General features: G+C 38.3%; 2 protein-coding genes across 8 annotated transcripts in view; one reads left to right on the top strand and one right to left on the bottom strand.

Moving 5' to 3' along the window:
- Positions 1 to 17,156, top strand: part of CDC27 (cell division cycle 27) — a 90,595-nt gene extending 73,439 nt beyond the window's left edge. For 6 of the 7 annotated variants that reach the window (XM_053568282.1, XM_053568281.1, XM_053568279.1 and 3 more), the window contains 4 exons: positions 286 to 414; positions 10,516 to 10,590; positions 12,619 to 12,775; positions 14,104 to 17,156. In XM_053568282.1, coding sequence (XP_053424257.1) covers positions 286 to 414; positions 10,516 to 10,590; positions 12,619 to 12,775; positions 14,104 to 14,186 — 444 coding nt within the window. In that variant the 3' untranslated portion in view covers positions 14,187 to 17,156. Of the gene's footprint in view, positions 1 to 285; positions 415 to 10,515; positions 10,591 to 12,599; positions 12,776 to 14,103 lie in introns of those variants that run through there. The other variant, XM_053568283.1, reaches the window with a different exon arrangement.
- Positions 5,593 to 6,574, bottom strand: LOC128569792 (ADP-ribosylation factor-like protein 4A). Its single transcript, XM_053568286.1, has one exon. The coding sequence runs from the start codon at positions 6,323 to 6,325 to the stop codon at positions 5,723 to 5,725; it is 603 nt and encodes a 200-aa protein (XP_053424261.1). The 5' UTR covers positions 6,326 to 6,574; the 3' UTR covers positions 5,593 to 5,722.
- Positions 17,157 to 19,438: the final 2,282 nt, after the last annotated feature.

Here is a 19,438-nt window from a genome sequence, read left to right as displayed (position 1 = left end):
GGATTCAGAGGACCTAGGTTTTGATCCCAGATATTTAAAACCTCTGGACTTGAGTGTTCTCATCTTTAAAGTGAACTAGAATTAGAAGAGATTTTTAGAGATAATCTATTAATTATTTGGTAATCAATTACTAAGTCTACTTAAGTCAGGGAATAATCCATGCAGACCATACAACCTTATTTCTAAGAGTTTTGTTATCTTTATATTGGTTTTGAATCACATTATTGGTTCTCACCCCTCTTCATAAATATCAAGGAGTATCAACATGATCTTTGTTTCTTATAGGTTCAGCATGCACTAAAAAAATCTGAGAAGGCTTTGGATACCCTAAATAGAGCCATTGTTATTGATCCCAAGAATCCTCTATGCAAATTTCACAGAGCCTCAGTTTTATTTGCAAATGAAAAATATAAGGTAAGGTATATATCTTAAGGATTTTTGGGATTGTGCTGCCTAAATTGTCCCTTTTCTTAATAAACTTCAAGTTATTTATACTTTTTCAACCTGAAAAAGCTGAATGAATATAAACAAATATCTGAGGCAGTTGATTTTCCCAACTTCAAAAACTATTAATTTCATTGTCTTTTGGATTTTATTCCTCATGAGATTCTCATAGGAAGGATTGGTGTGGAGATATATAGGAATAATGTGATTATTTCTTAAAAAGATTCCATGTTTATTTTATTTTATTTATTTATTTATGTATTTATTTATTTTGCAGTTTTTGGCCGGGGCTGGGTTTAAACCTGCCACCTCCAGCATATGGGGCCGGCACCCTACTCCTTTCAGGCACAAGCACCACCCTTTTTTTTTTTTTGAGACAGAATCTCACTATGTCGTCCTTGGTAGAGTGCTGTGGCGTCACAGCTCACAGCAATCTCAAACTCTTGGACTTAAGCGATTCTCTTGACTTAGCTCCCGGATAGCTGGGACTCAGGCGCCCGCCACAACATCCAGCTATTTTTTGTTGCAGTTGTCATTGTTTAGCTGCCCAGGCCGGGTTTGAATCTGCCACCCTCGGTGTATGTGGCTGGTGCGGTAACCACTGTGCTACGGGCACCGAGTCAAGATTGAATATTTAGAAGGATAGTTTTTTCATCAGAGAATTATCTTAAAGACTAGACCAGAACCACACTCTCACGACCAAAGTAAGTGAACAGATGACAAGTGAATACATGTACCTTATTCAGCAAATATTGAGTGCTTAATCTGTGTCAGGCACTAGGAATAGGAGGTGAGTAAAGCAATCATATTTCCTGCCTTTGAGGAGCTTACCATCCAGTAACCCCCTAGAGGGAAAACAGATACTCTGAGTACATGAAAGTATAATTGAGTTATGGGCACTTATAACAAGGAGACTAGATCTAGTCTGATGTGTTTCTCACTTTACTTCTTCTGTTTTTCAAATTATGATTGAAACTATAGACAGGCATGGTGGCATGTGCCTATAGTCCTAGTTACTCATTAGGCTAAAGTAAGAGGATTGCTGGAGCCCAGGAGTTAGAGGTGCAGTGAGCTATGAGTACATCACTTCTCTGCATTCTGGGTGACAGAGTGAGACCCCACTCTTAAAAAAAAAAATTAACATGTAATAGGTGTATTATTGTTATTTTTAAATTAATAATAAATATTTTTAAAACTTCTCACTTTTAATTTCTGTTATGGTAAATTTTAATAGCCCACATTAACAAAAACCCTTTGGTTTCCTTAATAAACTTAAAGAGTACCTGGATGAGTGAGAAACACATTATGCCTATAATCCTAGCCCTTTGGGAGATCGAGGCAGGTGGATTACCTGAGCTCAGGAGTTCAAGACCAGACTGAGCAAGACCCCATTTCTAAAAATAGCTGGCAGGCACCTGTAGTTCCACCTACTTGAGAGGCTGAGGCAAGAGAATTCTCTGAGCCCAAGAGTTTGAGGTTGCTGTGAGCTATGACTCTACGGCACTGTACTGCTGGCAGCAAAGTGAGACTGTCTCAAAAAGAAAAAATAATTAAATTAAAAAAATGTAATAAATATTAAATAAATTTAAATAAATAAATTTAAAATAAACTGCTGCTTTTAAAGTATTAAAATCAATCTCAGACCCCTTCATTGTGATACAGGCTTCCTAAGTACTAGTAATGTTTCACAGGTGTAACTCCGTGGTCTTAAGGTAACTGATATCTACGACCACAAATCTTTCATTTTGGCACTCTATGCAGGTGTAGTCTATATTATTTAGCATTTTGAAAGGAAATTAGTACAGCCTATCTCATAAAATTATCATATGTAATAAATCTTCCAATCCCTGGAAAGCAGCTCTGATTCTCAGATACTTTTGGCCTGTCAGCTCCTTTGAGTTTTTTTGTTTGTTTGTTTTGTTTTGGTTTGGTTTTTCTGTGGCAGATTCTCGCTTTCTCACCCTCACTAAAGTACCATGGTGTGATAGTTCACAACAGCCTCAAACTCTTGGGCTCAAGTGAACCTCTTGACTCAGCTTCCCAAGTATCTGGCACTACAGGTACCTGCCACAATTTCTTGCTATTTTGGGGGGTTTTTTTAGAGACAGGGATTTCACTCTTGGTCAGGCTAGTCTGTGAACTCCTGAGCTCAGGCAATCCACTTGCCTTGGCCTTCCAGAATGCTAGGATTAGAAGCGTGAGCCACCATGCAGGACCTTTGAGTATTTTTCTCTTAGATTGCCACCCAGTAGGAAGATGGCAAGGTGTTAAAGATATACCAAATTGGCCTCTTACATACTTGCCTAAGAAGCATAGCATTTTTTTTTTTTAGGCAGTCTCAATTTGTTGTCCTTAGTAGAGTGCTATAATATCACAGCTCACAGCAACTTCAAACTCTTGGGTTCAAGCAAATCTCTTGCCTCAGCCTCCCAAGTAGCTGGGATTGGGCGGCACCTGTGGCTCAAAGGAGTAGGGCACCAGCCTCATATGCTGGACGTGGTGGGTTCAAACCCAGCCCTGCCCAAAAACTGCAAAAAACAAACAAACCAAGTAGCTGGGACTACAGGCGCCCACCATAACACCTGGCTATTTTGTGTGTGTGTGTGTGTGTGTGTGTGTTTTTTGGCTGGGGCTGGGTTTGAACCCGCCACCTCCGGCATATGGGACCAGCGCCCTACTCCTTGAGCCACAGGCACCACCCACACCTGGCTATTTTTTAGAGATGTCTCGCTCATCTCTAAAAGAGACTGGCTTAGGCTAGTCTCAAACTCCTGAGCTCAAGGAATCCACCTATCTTAGCCTCCCAGAGAGCTAGGATTACAGGCATGAGCCACCTCACCCAGCCTGAAATATAGCGTTTTAAACAGATAAACTGACTATAAAAACATGTGTATGTATGTATTATTTTACTCTTTTTTTATGCTACTTTTTATTATAGAAATTTTCCAATGTCACTACAGTTGGTAGTACAGTATTCTAATGAATCCCCATGTACTTATCACCCAGCTTTTTTGCATGCTCCCTACTACAAAAAGATTTTTTTTTTTTTTTTGTAGAGACAGAGTCTCACTTTATGGCCCTCGGTAGAGTGCCGTGGCCTCACACAGCTCATAGCAACCTCCAACTCCTGGGCTTAAGTGATTCTCTTGCCTCAGCCTCCCGAGTAGCTGGGACTACCGGCGCCCGCCACAATGCCCAGCTATCTACAAAAAGATTTTAAGTAAACCTTCTGGCTCAGCGCCCATAGCACAGTGGTTATGGCACCAGCCACATACCCTGGGGCTGGTGGGTTCGAACCTGACCTGGGCCAGCTAAACAACAGTGACAACTGCAACAAGAAAATAGCCAGGTGTTGTGGCGGGCGCCTGTAGTCCTAGCTACTTGGGGAGGGATTCTCTTGCCTCAGTAGTTTGAGGTTACTGTGAGCTGTGATGCTACAGCACTCTACCAAGGGTGACATAATGAGACACGGTCCCAAAATAAATAAGTAAATAAATAAGATTTTAAGTAAACTTTATTCTCCTAGAATGCCAATAAAACATTTATGAAAGCCAAGAAATCACATTTGGTCATAGGTTAAGGGGGAAGAATATATTAAATTATTTTTAATTGTTTTTATTTTTTCTAAGAGACAAAGTCTCACTCACTGTGTTGCTAAGGCTAGGCTCAAGCATCCTTCTTCCTCCACTTCCCAAGTAGCTGGGACTAGAGGCGTATGCTACTGTGCCTAGATCTTATTTTTTATATCCTTTCTAGAAAAATAAAACTAAGGTTTTCCTTATAAGGAAAAAGTACCTTATTTTATCAAAATTCTATAATTCTCTGGTACCTTTACTAGCCCACCATCTTTGATTACTGCTTTACTCTTTATATATTTGAGGGGCTTTTATCTTTTTTTTTTGACACAGAGTCTCAAGCTGTCGCCCTGAGTAGAGTGCTATGGTGTCACAGCTCACAGCAACCTCCAACTCTTGGGCTTAAGTGATTCTTTTGTCTCAGCCTCCCAAGTAGCTGGGACTACAGGCACCCGCCACAACACCCAGCTATTTTTTGGTTGTAGCCGTCACTGTTTGGTGGGCCCGGCTGGATTCCAACCCTGCAGCTCGGGTGCATGTGACTGGTGCCCTGGCCACTTGAGCTACAAGCGCTGAGCTGGGCTTTTATCTTGTTTTGAAATAACAAAACAAGCACATTGTTTTGTAATGTGCTTATTACAAAAATTTAAATAAGTCAGGTGCAGTGACTCATTCCTGTAACAGTAGCACTCTGGGAGGTCAAGGTGGGTGAATTGCCTTAGTTCACGGGTTCCAGACCAGCCTGAGCAAAAGCGATACCCCGGCTCTAAAAATAGCCTGGCATTGTGGTAGGCTCCTGCAGTCCCAACTACTTGGGAGGCTGAGCAGGAGAATCGCTTGTGCCTAAGAGTTTGAGGATGCTGTGAGCTATGATGCCATTGCACTGTACTGAGGGCAATAAAGTGAGACTCTGTCTCAAAAAAAATTTTTTTAAATAAGATTAAAATATAAAAAATAAAAGTTGAGGCTCGGCGCCCGTAGCACAGTGGTTACAGCACCAGCCACATACACCAAGGCTGGCGGGTTCGAACCCAGCCCAGGTGAGTTAAACAGCAATGACAACTACAACAAAAAATAGCCAGGCATTGTGGCGGGCACCTATAGTCTCAGCTACTTGGGAGGCTGAGGCGAGAGAATTGCTTAAGCCTAAGAGTCTGAGGTTGCTGTGAGCTATGATGCTACAGCACTCTACCGAGGGTGACACAGAGAGACTCTGTCTCAAATAAATAAATAAATAAAATTTTTTAAAAAATGAAAGTTGAATGTGCCTCATAAGCTTACCCTCCAGGAAGGGGCACTGTTAACATCTCAACACATACTTGTATCTCCAGATCTTTTCCTCTCTCTCTCTTTTTTTTTAATTATTTCTTTTTTTTTTTTTTTTTTTTTACTCTCCAAAGTTTTATTTCACTAACTTCAGGTCAAATTTCCACAACTGTGTTCTGGTCAATTTATTATCCTTGCTTGGCTTCCCAAAATGGTAGTACCAAAAGATTTGCAGGTCAGGGAGAAAAGACCACTTTAAGAAGCACTGTGTTTATTCATCTTCCCCAAGGCAACAGAGTTGAGCATCTGATTGTTCAACAAAACAAAGCTTTAATAGCATCCAGGAGGGCAGACAGGCAAACCAGACTGTAGACACTCTTCAATTTGTCAAAATCAAACCAGAAAAAACCTACTCCACAGATATAAAAGGCTGATATTCATCTTTTCTTTTTCTGCTGTCGCAACATTTTTCTTCTTTTAATTATCATATCATGTAGTTTCTCAAGTCCTTCCTTTAGTCCATCTCCTATGATTGCACAGGTAGGCTGCAAATGCCAAGGAGTTGATGAACTCAGTTCACCCATTGCTAACAATTTCTCAATTTCTGAAAGAGACAACGAGTTTCTCAAGTCTTGTTTGTTAGCAACTATAAGTACAGGGACTCCCTGATTTTCTGATATCCTAGTTATTTTATGAAGTTCAGTTTTGGCTTCTTCCATCCTCTCGACATCAACAGAGTCCACAACAAACACAATGCCATCTGTGCATCTGGTATATGACTTCCACAGTGGCCTTAATTTCTCCTGACCACCTACATCCCAGAAGTGAAAAGTGACTGTTTTAGAATTTCCTAAGGTTACCTTAATTTTCTCAGTGTTAAATCCTTTGGTAGGTACAGTATTTACAAATTCATTGAACTGCAGCCTGTATAAAACAGTTGTCTTTCCAGCACAGTCCAAACCCAAAATAACAATGTGGAAGGACTGAAATGAAGGTAAGCTGGACAGGATAGAAGTCTGGTCTGACAGTCCATTCCCCATTTCCAGCTGCAGTAAGTGTCCCAAATTGAAATGCTTTCTTCTTATTGCTTTAGAACTTCTCTTCCTAGGTGATCAGCTATAAGACTTCTGGCAAACCGTCCTTGCCTCGTTCGGGCTCAACGTCTCTCAGCCGCTTGAGAGCCGCGCTGACACCTGTCCGTGGGCGAGGCCTGGGAGGTAGGGGGACGCAAGTCACCCCTGCCAGGGGCGCCGGGCGGGCGCCGCGAGCCAGGCAGCCCTAACGGTGCTCGCCGGCAGCTCCCCTTAATTATTTCTAACAAAGTAGAAAAGCAGAATAATATGGTAGGCCAAATCATAAACTATCAAGGGATATGCATGCTGTAATCTCCAGTACGTGTGAATGTATTATCTTACATGGCAAAAAACATAATTGTTCTGCAACTTACATTTTTTTTCACTTAATACTGTCCTGTTAATATACTTGGTATTTTTTTTTTAACCTAACTTACATTGGATTTTTACTACACAGAGATATAAAGAAAGCAGAAAGTAGGTAACCCTCTATGAACATTAAAGAGAAATAGAGTATAATGTTCAAATATTAGAAAATTCTTACTTGGGAGGCTGAGGCAGGTAGATTGCCTGAGCTCACAGGTTGGAGACCAGCCTGAGCCAGATCAAGACCCCGTCTCTAAAAAAATAGCTGGGCGTTGTGATGGGCACCTGTAGTCCCAGCTACTTGGGAGGGTGAGATAAGATAATCACTTGAACCCAAGAGTTTGAGATTGCTGTTAGCTAAGACACCACAGCCCTGTACCAAGGGTGACCAGGTAAAGTGAGACTCCGTCTCAAAAAAGAAAAAAAAAAAAAAAAGAGGGTGGCGCCTGTGGCTCAGTGAGCAGGGTGCCGGCCCCATATACTGAGAGTGGCGGGTTCAAACCCAGCCACGGCCAAACTGCAACAAAAAAATAGTCGGGCGTTGTGGCGGGCACCTGTAGTCCCAGCTACTCGGGAGGCTGAGGCAGGAGAATCGCCTAGGCCCAGGAGTTGGAGGTTGCTGTGAGCTGTGTGACGCCACGGCACTCCACTGAGGGCGATAAAGTGAAACTCTGTCTCTATAAAAAAAAAAAAGAAAACAAAAAGAAAGAAAATTCAAAAAGTAGAGAAAGAAGGCTTCCCCCTCCACTGCCAGAGGTTCTTTTCCCCCTCTTTTGTTTATCAGTCTTTCTATCAGTCTTTCCATCAAGAAACTCTGTCCTGTCGTTGGGGATAAAAAGAAAAAATGTTGAGAAAGCTACCAAATGAATAACAGAAGTCCCCTCATGCCATCAATTATGCCCTTTCCAAAGGAACCTTAACTTGTTTAGAAGCATAGATTTATAATGATTTATGCCAAAAAAAAGAAAAGAAAAGAAATTATGTATATACTCACATAAATGTATTTATAAAATATTTATACACATACTATGAAGTTATGTATAGTTACCTTTGTTTCCTAATGCTGCCATCACAAATTTGATGTCTTAAAATAGATTTACTATCTTGAAGTCCAACATTAGTCTCACTGAGGTAAAAATCAAGATGTTGGCAAAGCTTTCATTTCTGGAGGGAACCTGTTTCCCTGTTTTTCCTAGAATCTATAGGCTGCCAGAATTCCTTAACCTGTAGCCCTCTTATCCCATCTTCAAAGCTAACAGTGGTTTGTGAATTCTTGTATATTTGTGTGTGTGTGGCATGTTTTGACACAGGAATAATACTGTACACACTGTTCGGTGTATTGTTTTTGCCTTTTTTATTTTTACATAGAATTGAGCACCTACTTATCTGTTATTACTTAGAGCAGAGACTATAATTTATTTAGCTAAGCTGCAGTTAGTTTGATTATTTCTAATGTTTTGCATTAACAAGTAATAACATTTGCTTGAATATGTTTATTAAAATGATAGTGAACTTTTCTTTTTTAAGTATAGCCCTAGGACAAAATCCTAGTATTGGGATTGCAGAATCAGTGTTTATGTGTAGTTTTTATCTTAATAGATAATACCGAATTGTCCTTACAAATAGTTTGTATCAACTTACGTTTCCACTTAAACGATGAAAATACCTGTTTTCCTCTCACTCGTGCTAACTTTTTGTGACCCAAAATTATTTTTGTCCAAGTGAAAAATGGGACAGTATGGGGAGCCTACTTGTTTGTTTTTATTTTTGTTTTTTTGTTCTTGTTGTTTTTTTTGAGACAAGAGTCTCACTCAATTGCCCTGGGGTAGAATGCCATGGTGTCATATCTCACAGCAACCTCAAACTCTTGGGCTTAAGTGATCCTCTTGTCTCAGCCTCCCAAGTAGCTGGGACTGACTACAGGTGCCTACCACAGCACTGGCAATTTTTTTTTTTTTTTTTTTTTGAGACAGAGTCTCACTGTGTCACCCTTGGTAGAGTGCTGTGACATCATAGCTCACAGCAACCTCCAACTCTTGGGCTTAAGCGATTCTCTTGCCTCAGCCTATGCCTGGCTATTTTTTTGTTATTGTTGTTGTTGCAGTTGTCGTCGTTTAGCTGGCCCAGGCTGGGTTTGAACCGCCAGCCCCAGTGCATGTGGCCAACATCCTAGCTGCTGAACTGAACCCACACCTTTCACCACTTAAAACATTGGCTCAAGATGGATAAAAGAATTAAATCTAAGATATGAAAAGATAAAAATCCTAGATGAAAGAGTGGGGAAAACTTTTGATGATATTGGCCTGGGGAAAGATTTTATAAAAAAGACTTCATTGGCAACCACAACAACAACAAAAATAAGCAAATGGGAGTTAATTAATCTGAAAATGTTCTGCACAGCTTATGACACAACAATTAAAGTAAATAGACACTTAAAAATGGGAAAAGATATTTGCATGTTACGAATCTGATGATTTGACATATAGGATATAGAAAGAAGTCAAATTAATTCACAAAGAAGACCAAACAATCCCTTCTATCACTGGGAAAGAGATATAACCGAGCCTACTGGCTAATTTTAGAGACAGGCTGTTAGAGTACTATGATTACAGGCATGAGCCACCGTACCCAGCTGAGTGAAATGATTATTTCTTTCTTTTTTTTTTTTGAGACAGAGTCTCACTATGTCGCCCTTGGTAGAGTGCTATGGCATCACAACTCACAGCAACCTCAAAATCTTGGGCTTAAGCGATTCTCCTGCCTCAGCCTCCCAAGTAGCTGGGACTACAGGCATCAGCCACAATGCCCGGCTGTTTTTTGTTGCAGTTGTCATTGTTGTTTAGGTGGGCCAGGCCAGGTTCAAACCCACCACCCTCAGTGTATGTGGCTGGTAACCACTGTGCCACTGGCGCCAGCCGATTATTTCTTTCTTTTAAATACAAATCTAGTTTTTTCTCTTTCTTTCCTCTCAATTCCCTCAACCGTTTAGCAATGTTCAGAAGATTATTAGACAGTCTTTTTGTTTGTTTATTTGAGATAGAGTCTCACTATGTCACCCTTGGTAGAGTGCTGTGGCATCACAGCAAACTCAAACTCTTGGGCTTAAGTGAGTCTCTTGCCTCAGCCTCCCAAGTAGCTGGGACTACAGGTACCCGCCACGAGCCCCGCTATTTTTTTTTTGCAGTTATTGTTGTTTAGCAGGTCCGGGCCAGGTTCGAACCTGCTAGTCTTGGTGTACGTGGATGCCATAACCACTGAGCCAATATTGGACGGTTTTGACAATATTGCCATAACCGATGAGCCAATATTGGACAGTTTTTAACTTAGTTCAAAGGGTTAAATTTAAGTTCATTAGTTAAAATTAGGTAGGTTGATGTCCAAAGCTTAGTGCTTACATCAAGGTCAGACAGAACTCATACTTCTTTTGTTCTGTAGCATATTAATAGTTTTCAAAGCACTTTTACACATTTCCATACACAACATGATGAAGTTATTGTTTTAAGTGAAATGATAACAAAACCAAGGTTGTTGCCACCTGCATATTTCACAAAGAAGTAGCAGTGTCTGTGTGTTTTTAGTGTACACTGGTGAGTGCCTTAGTTCCTATTGTCATAAGTATTTTTCTTGCATTTCGTTTTTACAGTAAGAGTTAATGCAATAAAGAAGTATGTTGATTAAGATCTAGTTAGCTTTTGTTGAAATGATCTAGGAAATCTAATAAAGAAAAACACTTGCTTAGTCAAAACTTTGTAAAACTGCTGTTCTGAGGTTTTTCTTTTTGCTTTTTTCAGTTGGCTTTACAAGAACTTGAAGAATTGAAACAAATTGTTCCCAAAGAATCCCTCGTTTACTTCTTGATAGGAAAGGTAAAGACTGGGGCCATGGTCCTAAACTGTGACTTTCATAGCAAATATTAACTTTTGTATTTTATAAGAATAAATATAATACTGTACAACATCTATTGAGCAAATTTAACTATACCTCTAAACTAAGTGCTCTGGGAATAATGGATTTAGTTCTAAAATTTAAGAAGATACTATTCTAATGATAGAGCAAGAACACACACCCTGTAATCCTAATTCTACTATGGCATTCAAAGTAGAATAGCATTTGCAGCCCAAGGCCAGTAATGAGTTTATAACTGAGACTATCACATAAAAAGCCCACAGCTTCCTATTCTCAGTAAAATATTTGGAAATGCCCCAAAACAAAACATTAATGGTACTGTGTTGTCTTGACTAGAAGAAATGGCTTCATCTTTTATATTAACTTGGATAGCGTTGGAGAACATTCTCTTTAGTAAAGTATCCCAAGAATGGAAAAGCAAATATCCAGGTCGGGCCTGATGGCTCACACCTCTAATGCTAGCACTTGAGAGGCTAATTTGAGTGGATTGCCTGAGCTAACTGGTTCGAGACCAACCTGAGTTGGTTCGAGTCAGAGTGAGACATTGTCTCTAAAAATAGCCAGGTGCTGTGGTGGGCACCTATAGTCCAGCTACTTGAGAGGCTGAGGCAAAAGAATTGCTTGAGCCCAAGAGTTTGAGTTTGCTGTGAGCTATGATTCTGTAGCACTCTACTGAGACTCTGTCTCAAAAAAAAAAACAAGTATCCAATGTGCTCAATATTAACATGAAGCCAGCAGAGAAACTAATACATGCCCACACAAGTGAAAAACTCCATTTAATTCAAGTTGGGGGGAGGGGTGTGTTCCCACCTAAGGGCACAGTGAAGGGTATATGGCACACTCCTAGGTACACAACTACAAGAGGGACCTTACCTCACAAATGCAAACATTATAACTTAATAGTTTTTACCCTCATATTAATCTGAAGTAAAATATATATATATTCATTTGGGATGAAGAAAAAAAGAAATAGCTTCTAGTATTCCCAAGGCCACACTAGTCAGTCCTTTACAAACTGGACCCCCGATACCAGTTGGTTATTAAAGTGTCTAGGAACCATGGAAAGATGTTTTAAGAGTTGATACATGTATAACTCCATTTAAAATCAGTATAAAAATTTTTATTTTTTTTTAGAAACAGAGTCTCACTTTGTCCCCCTCGGTAGAGTGCTGTGGCACCACAGCTCACAGCAACCTCCAGTTCTTGAGTTTAGGCAATTGTCTTGCCTCACCCTCCCGAGTAGCTGGGATTATAGGTGCCCGCCACAACGACTGGCTATTTTTTGTTGCAGTTTGGCCAGGGCTGGGTTTGAACCGCCACTTTCGGTATATGGGGCCGGCACCCTACTCACTGAGCCACAGGCGCTTCCCCAAAATCAGTATAAATTGGCTGGGCATGTTGGCTCACACCTATAACCCTAGCACTCTGGGAGGTGAGAGAGGTAGTCCTTTGAGCTCATGAGTATAAGATCAGCCTCAGCAAGAATGAGACCCCCATCTCTACTAAAAATAGAAAAATTAGCCAGACATCATGGTGAGCACCTGGAGTCCCAGGTCTCACTCAAGAGGCTAAGACAGGAGGATCACTTGAACCCAGGAGTTTGAAGTTGCTGAGAGCTAGGGTGATGCCATAGTACTCTAGACTGGGGCAAAAGAGTAAGACTATGTCTCAAAAAAATTAAAATAAAAAATAAATCAATATAAGTGAATATTAATTAATCCCTTATAGTCTATTTATTCCCTTTGTCATTGTTCCAGTTAGAGTGAGATTTATTATAAACCCACTACCTGAAATACAGAAGCAAATAATTCTGAAAATAATATCTCAATATGCTAAAAGGAACTCATCTGTAGGATGGAAATGTTCTACCCATCAGAGTAAGTTAAGGGCACATAAATTAGGAGGCTAATTTAAATTATAAATGTTTATGATTTTATATTTGAAGCTCACAACTTAATGAAAAATGTAGTGCTGCTGTTTATTTTTAGGTTTACAAGAAACTAGGTCAAACACACCTCGCCCTGATGAATTTCTCTTGGGCTATGGATTTAGATCCTAAAGGAGCCAATAACCAGATTAAAGAGGCAATTGATAAGCGCTACCTTCCAGATGATGAAGAGCCAATAACCCAAGAAGAACAGATCAGTAAGTGCTGTCCATATGGTTTTGAATGTTCAGAAAGCTACCTTTTGCATAAGTATTTGTGAGCTGCTCTTTTATTTTTTTTTAACTGTGGTGCTTTCTTTATGCCAAATGGAATTTTAGGGAAATTGAGAGTCTGTTTCCCCCCAAAAAAAGAAAAAATGAAATTCTCTATAGCTCTGGCAAATCTAAAAATCCAAATCCATCCTTGTATACAGGGTGTCCATAAAGTTCGTGTGCAATTTAAAATAGAACTTTATGGATACCCGGTATATAAATTTAGGGGTCGAGGAAAGAACAAAAAATACAGTTTAAATAAATTTTCTATCCCTAAATTAAGTGTATGGTGTATGTCTTAAAATAACTATTGAGGGCAGCGCCTGTGGCTCAGTGAGTAGGGCGCCGGCCCCATATGCCGAGGGTGGTGGGTTCAAACCCAGCCCCAGCCAAACTGCAACAAAAAAAAAAATAGCTGGGCGTTGTGGCGGGCGCCTGTAGTCGCAGCTGCTCAGGAGGCTGGGACAAGAGAATCGCGTAAGCCCAAGAGTTAGAGGTTGCTGTGAGCCGTGTGATGCCACGGCACTCTACCCAAGGGCTGTACAGTGAGACTCTGTCTCTACAAAAAAAAATATTAACTATTGAGAGGCAGTGCCTGTGGCTCAAAGGAATATTGCACCGGCCCCATATGCTGGAGGTGGTGGATTCAAACCCAGCCCCGGCCAAAAACTGCAAATAAATAAATAACTATTGAGAACCAAGACTTATTGTATCAATATTTTTTAATAAGAGAACTGAGAAATTCTGATGAGAAAGTCTGATTAGATGCCTTTGTTCTAGAAAACTTGGTGAAAGGATTTAATTAAAATTATAATTCTTATAACTCCAGCACCCCACTTTGTTTTTTAATTTTTTTGTAATTTTTTCTTTTCTTTCTTCTCAATAACCTTGTTTAAACTGAAGATTATATTAGCATTTCATATTTCTCAATGAGTCAGTGCTAAGGGGTTTGAAGAAAGAAATGTCAGTCTTTTTTTATGTCTCAGAGAGCTAGCTAGTTTTGTTTTAATTCCTAGAGCAGAAGTGAATAATTCATTAGGGAGAGACATTTTTAGTAGTTAAAAACTTTAAAAATAAAACCCAAAAATCTAATCTTCTCAGACTTACTATAAAATAAGAAATTTGAATTAGATTTTATTAAAGGATATCAGGATTTTAAAAGGCCTTTATTTAGGGTCTTATCTCTGAATGTAATACGGTTTTCCTTGTTTTCATAAACTAACAAGATATGCTTTGCCAGACACCTTACTGTAGACTTTTGTTTTATTTTGAAGTGGGAACAGATGAATCCCAGGAGAGCAGCATGACAGATGCGGATGACACACAACTTCATGCAGCTGAAAGTGATGAGTTTTAATTTCTGGAAATCAAACTTTTGCAACTGGATGTGTGGCTAGTGCTGACATGTTTCTTGTCCCTCCATATACTGAATCTTCACTCTTGAGCCGGCGGTGTCATCATCCATCATTTATACCATGAGTGTGCCACTTTCAATGGACCCTGACCGTACACAGAATGAAAGGCAGTGCAATATTTAGCTGCTAACAAGACTGGCTCCTTCACCAGTATGAATGACAATTTAGGGGGGAAGGGTGGGGGACTTTCTTTTCTTTTTTTCTTTAATCTCCTTTTGTTGGAAAGCTATCATGGAAGGAAGAGTATGTTTTATCTTGAAGGAACTGTTAGATATGGAAAATAGTGATGAACCAGAATTTCTTGGTCACTTTTCCAAAAATTTTTGTTTTTATTTGGTTCTGTTCTTGATAAACAGAGTGACTGACTTTCATTTCTAGGTTCTTCAAGAATGGTGTTAGCAAGTGCCAGATGGAACAATAAAAGACATTGCCTATAACAGTAACTTGATTGCCAAGGAATGTAAATTATCTTAAACTTGCAGTGTCTCCTGTAAACAAATGCAATGGGCATATTGGAACTCGTATGTAGAAATCAAATATCTCTCCATACAGTGTACACTTATTCTTGGCAAGAATGCTTTAATGTCTAACCAAGAATTTTAATTTATTCATCTTGCTTCAAAGTGTTGATCATTGTTGTCTTGGTGTTGCAAACTTTAAAATTGGTCCTTACCGTATTGCCTCTTCTCTTTGAGCTCTGTGGGATCACCTTTAACATTCATAGATGATAGAGTGGTTTCCCACTGAAAAGCCAAAACAAGGCCCTTAAATAACCCTTTAAGATCACCATACGAATCAGTATGAGAATACGAAGGTGGAGAGACTTTAGGAGATCATGATAGTGAAAGCCTTAATACAATCAGAGTTGTACCATAACTTTGAATCTATATTTGTTCAAGACAGTATCCCTTTGACTTTTCTGAGTGTTTAAGCAGAGTGCAAGAATGTGTGATTACCTTTGATGAAGGTCATTTCCATTCTTTTTGGCTCTCTGCTACAGATTATTTTCGCTAATGTGAGTCACCAAAATATTTACTAAGATCGGGTTTAGGATATTGGAAATTTTTAGCTTGGTGCAAGAAAAAAATTCTCATGAAGGAGACAAGTTCTCTCCTGAGTTTGTCATAATATATTGGTGTCTTTGGGAAATGGCCACAATTTTAAAGATCTAATTATGCATATAAAATGGGAATTATTGGAATTTCACAGTAACAGATTTAAACATAGTCTTAAATTGTGTATTTCCTTTATTGTAATGTTTTGAAATTTTTAGAAAAACTTTAGTTGTTAACATTTTATTAAGTGCCAATGTCAGAATATAGCAAATTATAGTTTCTTATGAATGACAGGCCTACAATTATTATTTTGGATTATTTGATGAAGGATAAACTTATCTATTGGTTACCTGTATTTGTTAGTCAAGCTGTGAAAATAAGGTCGATTACAAAAGATGTGAAAAAAATTTTAGCCTGTAGACTCAGTAATTTTCTATCATTTACTGTTAATCTTATTTGAACATGTATTAGATACCATTATAAATTAATTCAAGTCAGAGTATTGGATTAGATATTGGGTGCCAGAAAGATATTTAACAAAATTTCCTACCTACATCTGTGTGTATGTGCTGTCTAAAACAATAATCTATAAAGAAAAGGAAAGATTGGGAATAGTGAATATTATTAAGAATTCCCAGAGGATAGCACTTGAATTCTAACAGATATTCCATTATATTACTCATTAGTTCTGTAATATTGAATTTTAGATTCTTTTATTTTTTTTAATTGGCAAATCATAAGTCAGCTATAAAAGAATATCAAATCTAGAGTTGCATAGAAAGTTTTGACCTGAGTTCTATGTTACAAAGCCTGGTAAGCTAAGTTTAGAGCATAATTTGCTAGAGTATGATTTAGTTATCTTTTTGTAGTAGGAATTTATGACCTGTGCCAGAGGTGACAGTCTATCTGGTACTGATTTTGAGACCAAGAATAAAATGATAGTTGTGAAAGGCACACCATAGCAATAGCTGGTCGAGGGACGCTTTCAGCCCGAGTTTTGCCTAATTTTATTTTTCCTTGTACCCACTTTTAAAGTCATTTAGTATTTGAAGCCTTATTTTTCACCTAGTAACTCTTTCTGGCTTTTTATTCTTTTCTTTTCCTTTCTTTTTTATTTTTTTTTGCATGAATGGGGATCAAACAACCAGAAAAAACACGTTTTGGTCAAGCAAAATGTTTTCTTCAAATTTCAGAAGCTACCTTGAAGGAAATTAAAAATACTAAGTACTTTGACATCTTTTTTTCTGTTTTACACATATACGTATACCTACATTTTATATATATATATACACACACACACACATATACATATATATACATGCACACATACTTTTGTTCAGAAGTTATTTTATGGTATTGGATTTATTTTTCCCCTTGGAAATGGTTCTTAACTCTGGGATTTTAGAAGGTTGGAATATTTTTCAAGAGAACAATGGTACTCAAAATAATGAAAGGTGGTCCCTACTTTTTCTGTATTTCATTACATTAAATTTTTTATTTTTTCCAAGAACTGCAAATAACATTTAAACCATGCTGCTGTTGTACCTTAAACAAAAACTCAGTGATAACCAGTATTTAGTCTATTAAAAATGTTCTTTTTAAAGAAAAAAGTTTGGAAGTCTCTGATTAGCCAGAGTATAGTATGGATCTTCACTGAGAAATACGGTGAACCGTTTTCTTTGTGAAAACCTGGGAAAACATAAGTGTGGGTGTGATATGTGTGTTCTATTTGCATTGAAGCAATGTAATTTTGTGTCTTTTTACTTTTCCTGACTTATTTCAGAAATTGTATAGTCTTGGGGGGAGGTCTTTTCTGTTAATATATTTGCATTCATTAAAGGATATGGAAAATCCAAATAAATTACTTTTGAAAGCAATTTATAATCAAGTTGTTAAAAGCTATAGAAGAGCTGTGCCATCTGTATTTTTATAGTAAAGCACAGCAAAATAGTTATGAGAGATTACAGTTTTATGTTCCACAAAAGTCTAGGGCAATGTTTCTCTAATTTTTTTTTTTACTTATACCTTCTTTTAATATATTTATATTTTTCAATGCTCATACTCTTTTTTAGTATCATTTGGAATTTTAAAATAAATATTATGACAAAAACAATGGTAATTATTAGAATATATTTTTTTCAAACTACAGAAGCCTCTTACCATCAGCTACAAATTTGTAAGTCAACTACTTAACTCTCTGATCTTCTGATTTCTGAAATTCCTTTAAAAGGGACACAAAGCTATTTTGTTCCAATTAGAATATATTTTAAAAAATCAAGATCTGAAAGAAGTAAAATATAGAAAATAAATTTTACTCTACAGGATATCTCAAAAGTCACCCCTATAGTTGCCATGCAAGGGAAAGTGGGAAATTATAGTTAAATATATCTTTATTTACAAAATATTCATACAAGATTTTACAAAGCGGTGGCTAACACAGAGTATTTTGTAAATATTCTATGAAATTTTATAATGAACATTTTGTGAATAAGGATACATTAACTACAATTTCCCATTTTCTCTATGTATAGCAACTTGGAGATGACCTTTGGAATACCCTCTAGTTTGACAATTCTTTTTTTTGGTATCTTGGAGAAATTGTAGAGAGCTGAATGATTTTATTCAATCTTGAAGAAAGGGCAGTAACTGGGAAAAACACATGAAGTGGAGTGAGCTGGGCAGATCCAATAGAACAACTCAGAGTTTACAAACTTCCCCAGGACCTGCCATTTACTGACAGCTGAATAAGGCTAGGTAGCTTAGACATGGAACTATCCTTTGATTTGTTTAGCTGCTACCGTGGTTCATGAAGGTTGGTTATAGGTTTTAATAAGTGCAAACTTTGTTAAAATAGCTATGTGAATGAAATCTTGCCCACCATATTGTGTCACAATATGTGCTTTGTGGGCAGAATTTTCAGTCCTCAAAACAAATCTATAAGGAAGATAATACTCCATTTTACAAATGAGAAACAGCTTCAGTTTTAAATGATAGAGCTGGGTTCTTTTGGCATTAATGTTTGTTCAAACTCTTGTATTTAGCTTTGGACTTCCTCTGGATGTTTCCAGTCATATCTAATGTTAACTGTTAGGTGTCCTCTCTAGCATTTAAATACATACCTTACCAGAGGAAATTATGATTTTACAGAGGAAACTATTAATCATACATTCAAATCTATCATATGAATAGTCCTTTGCATTTGGGTCTTTGAATCTGTATCTGCTCTCCACTTCTCACACTGAAATTGGATTGTATTTTCCTTCTATGAGTGACTAGAATTTAAATTAGAAAGTTATAAACTTTCAATTTTCTATTAGCTCTTACCCCATTTTATTACTAATTTTCCTTATTACAAGCATTCTTTTTATTTGAAACAGAGTCTCACTTTGTTACGCTCAGTAGAGTGCTGAGGTGTAACAGCTTATAGCAACCTCAGACTCTTGAGTTCAAGTGATTCTCTTGCCTCAGCCTCCCAAGTAGCTGGGATTACAGGTGCCCACCACAATGCCCAGCTATTTTTAGAGCCAGGGTCTTGCTCTTTGCTTAGGCTGATCTGGAACTCCTAAACCCAAGCAATCTATCCACCTTGGCCTCCCAGAGTGCTAGGATTATAGGCATGAGCCACCGTGCCCGGCCTACAGGCATTCTTTTTATAATCAGTACTATTAAAGAAAAAAATTCATTTATGACATTTGCTAAAAATAATAAAGCAGACTTTAGGCTCAGTGCCTGTAGTTCAGCAGCTAGTGTGCCAGCCACATACACCGGAGCTGGTAGGTTCGAACCCAGCCCAAACCTGCCAAACAACAATGACAACTACAACCAAAAAATAGCAAGGCATTGTGGTGGGCGCCTGTAGTCCCAACTATTTGGGAAGCTGAGGCAAGAGAATTGCTTCAGCCCAAGAGTTTGAGGTTGCTATGAGCTGTGACGCCAAGGCATTCTACCAAGGGCGACATAGTGAGATTCTGTCTCAAAACAAAAAAGAAATAAAGCAGGCTTTATTCAGAGATGGCCATGGACAAGGTATAGGGAACACTGCCTCAGGATTTTGCATTAGGGTAGAAGGAACTCAACTCTGATTCCAATGGAGACAAGGAGAGATTTATATGCAGGGAGCAGGGTGCGATCAGTGGATG

Source organism: Nycticebus coucang, chromosome 18 (assembly GCF_027406575.1).
Source record: "Nycticebus coucang isolate mNycCou1 chromosome 18, mNycCou1.pri, whole genome shotgun sequence".
NCBI classification, from domain to species: domain Eukaryota; kingdom Metazoa; phylum Chordata; class Mammalia; order Primates; family Lorisidae; genus Nycticebus; species Nycticebus coucang.
Note: the sequence above shows the minus strand (reverse complement) of the source record. Positions and strands in the feature narration are given on the sequence as shown.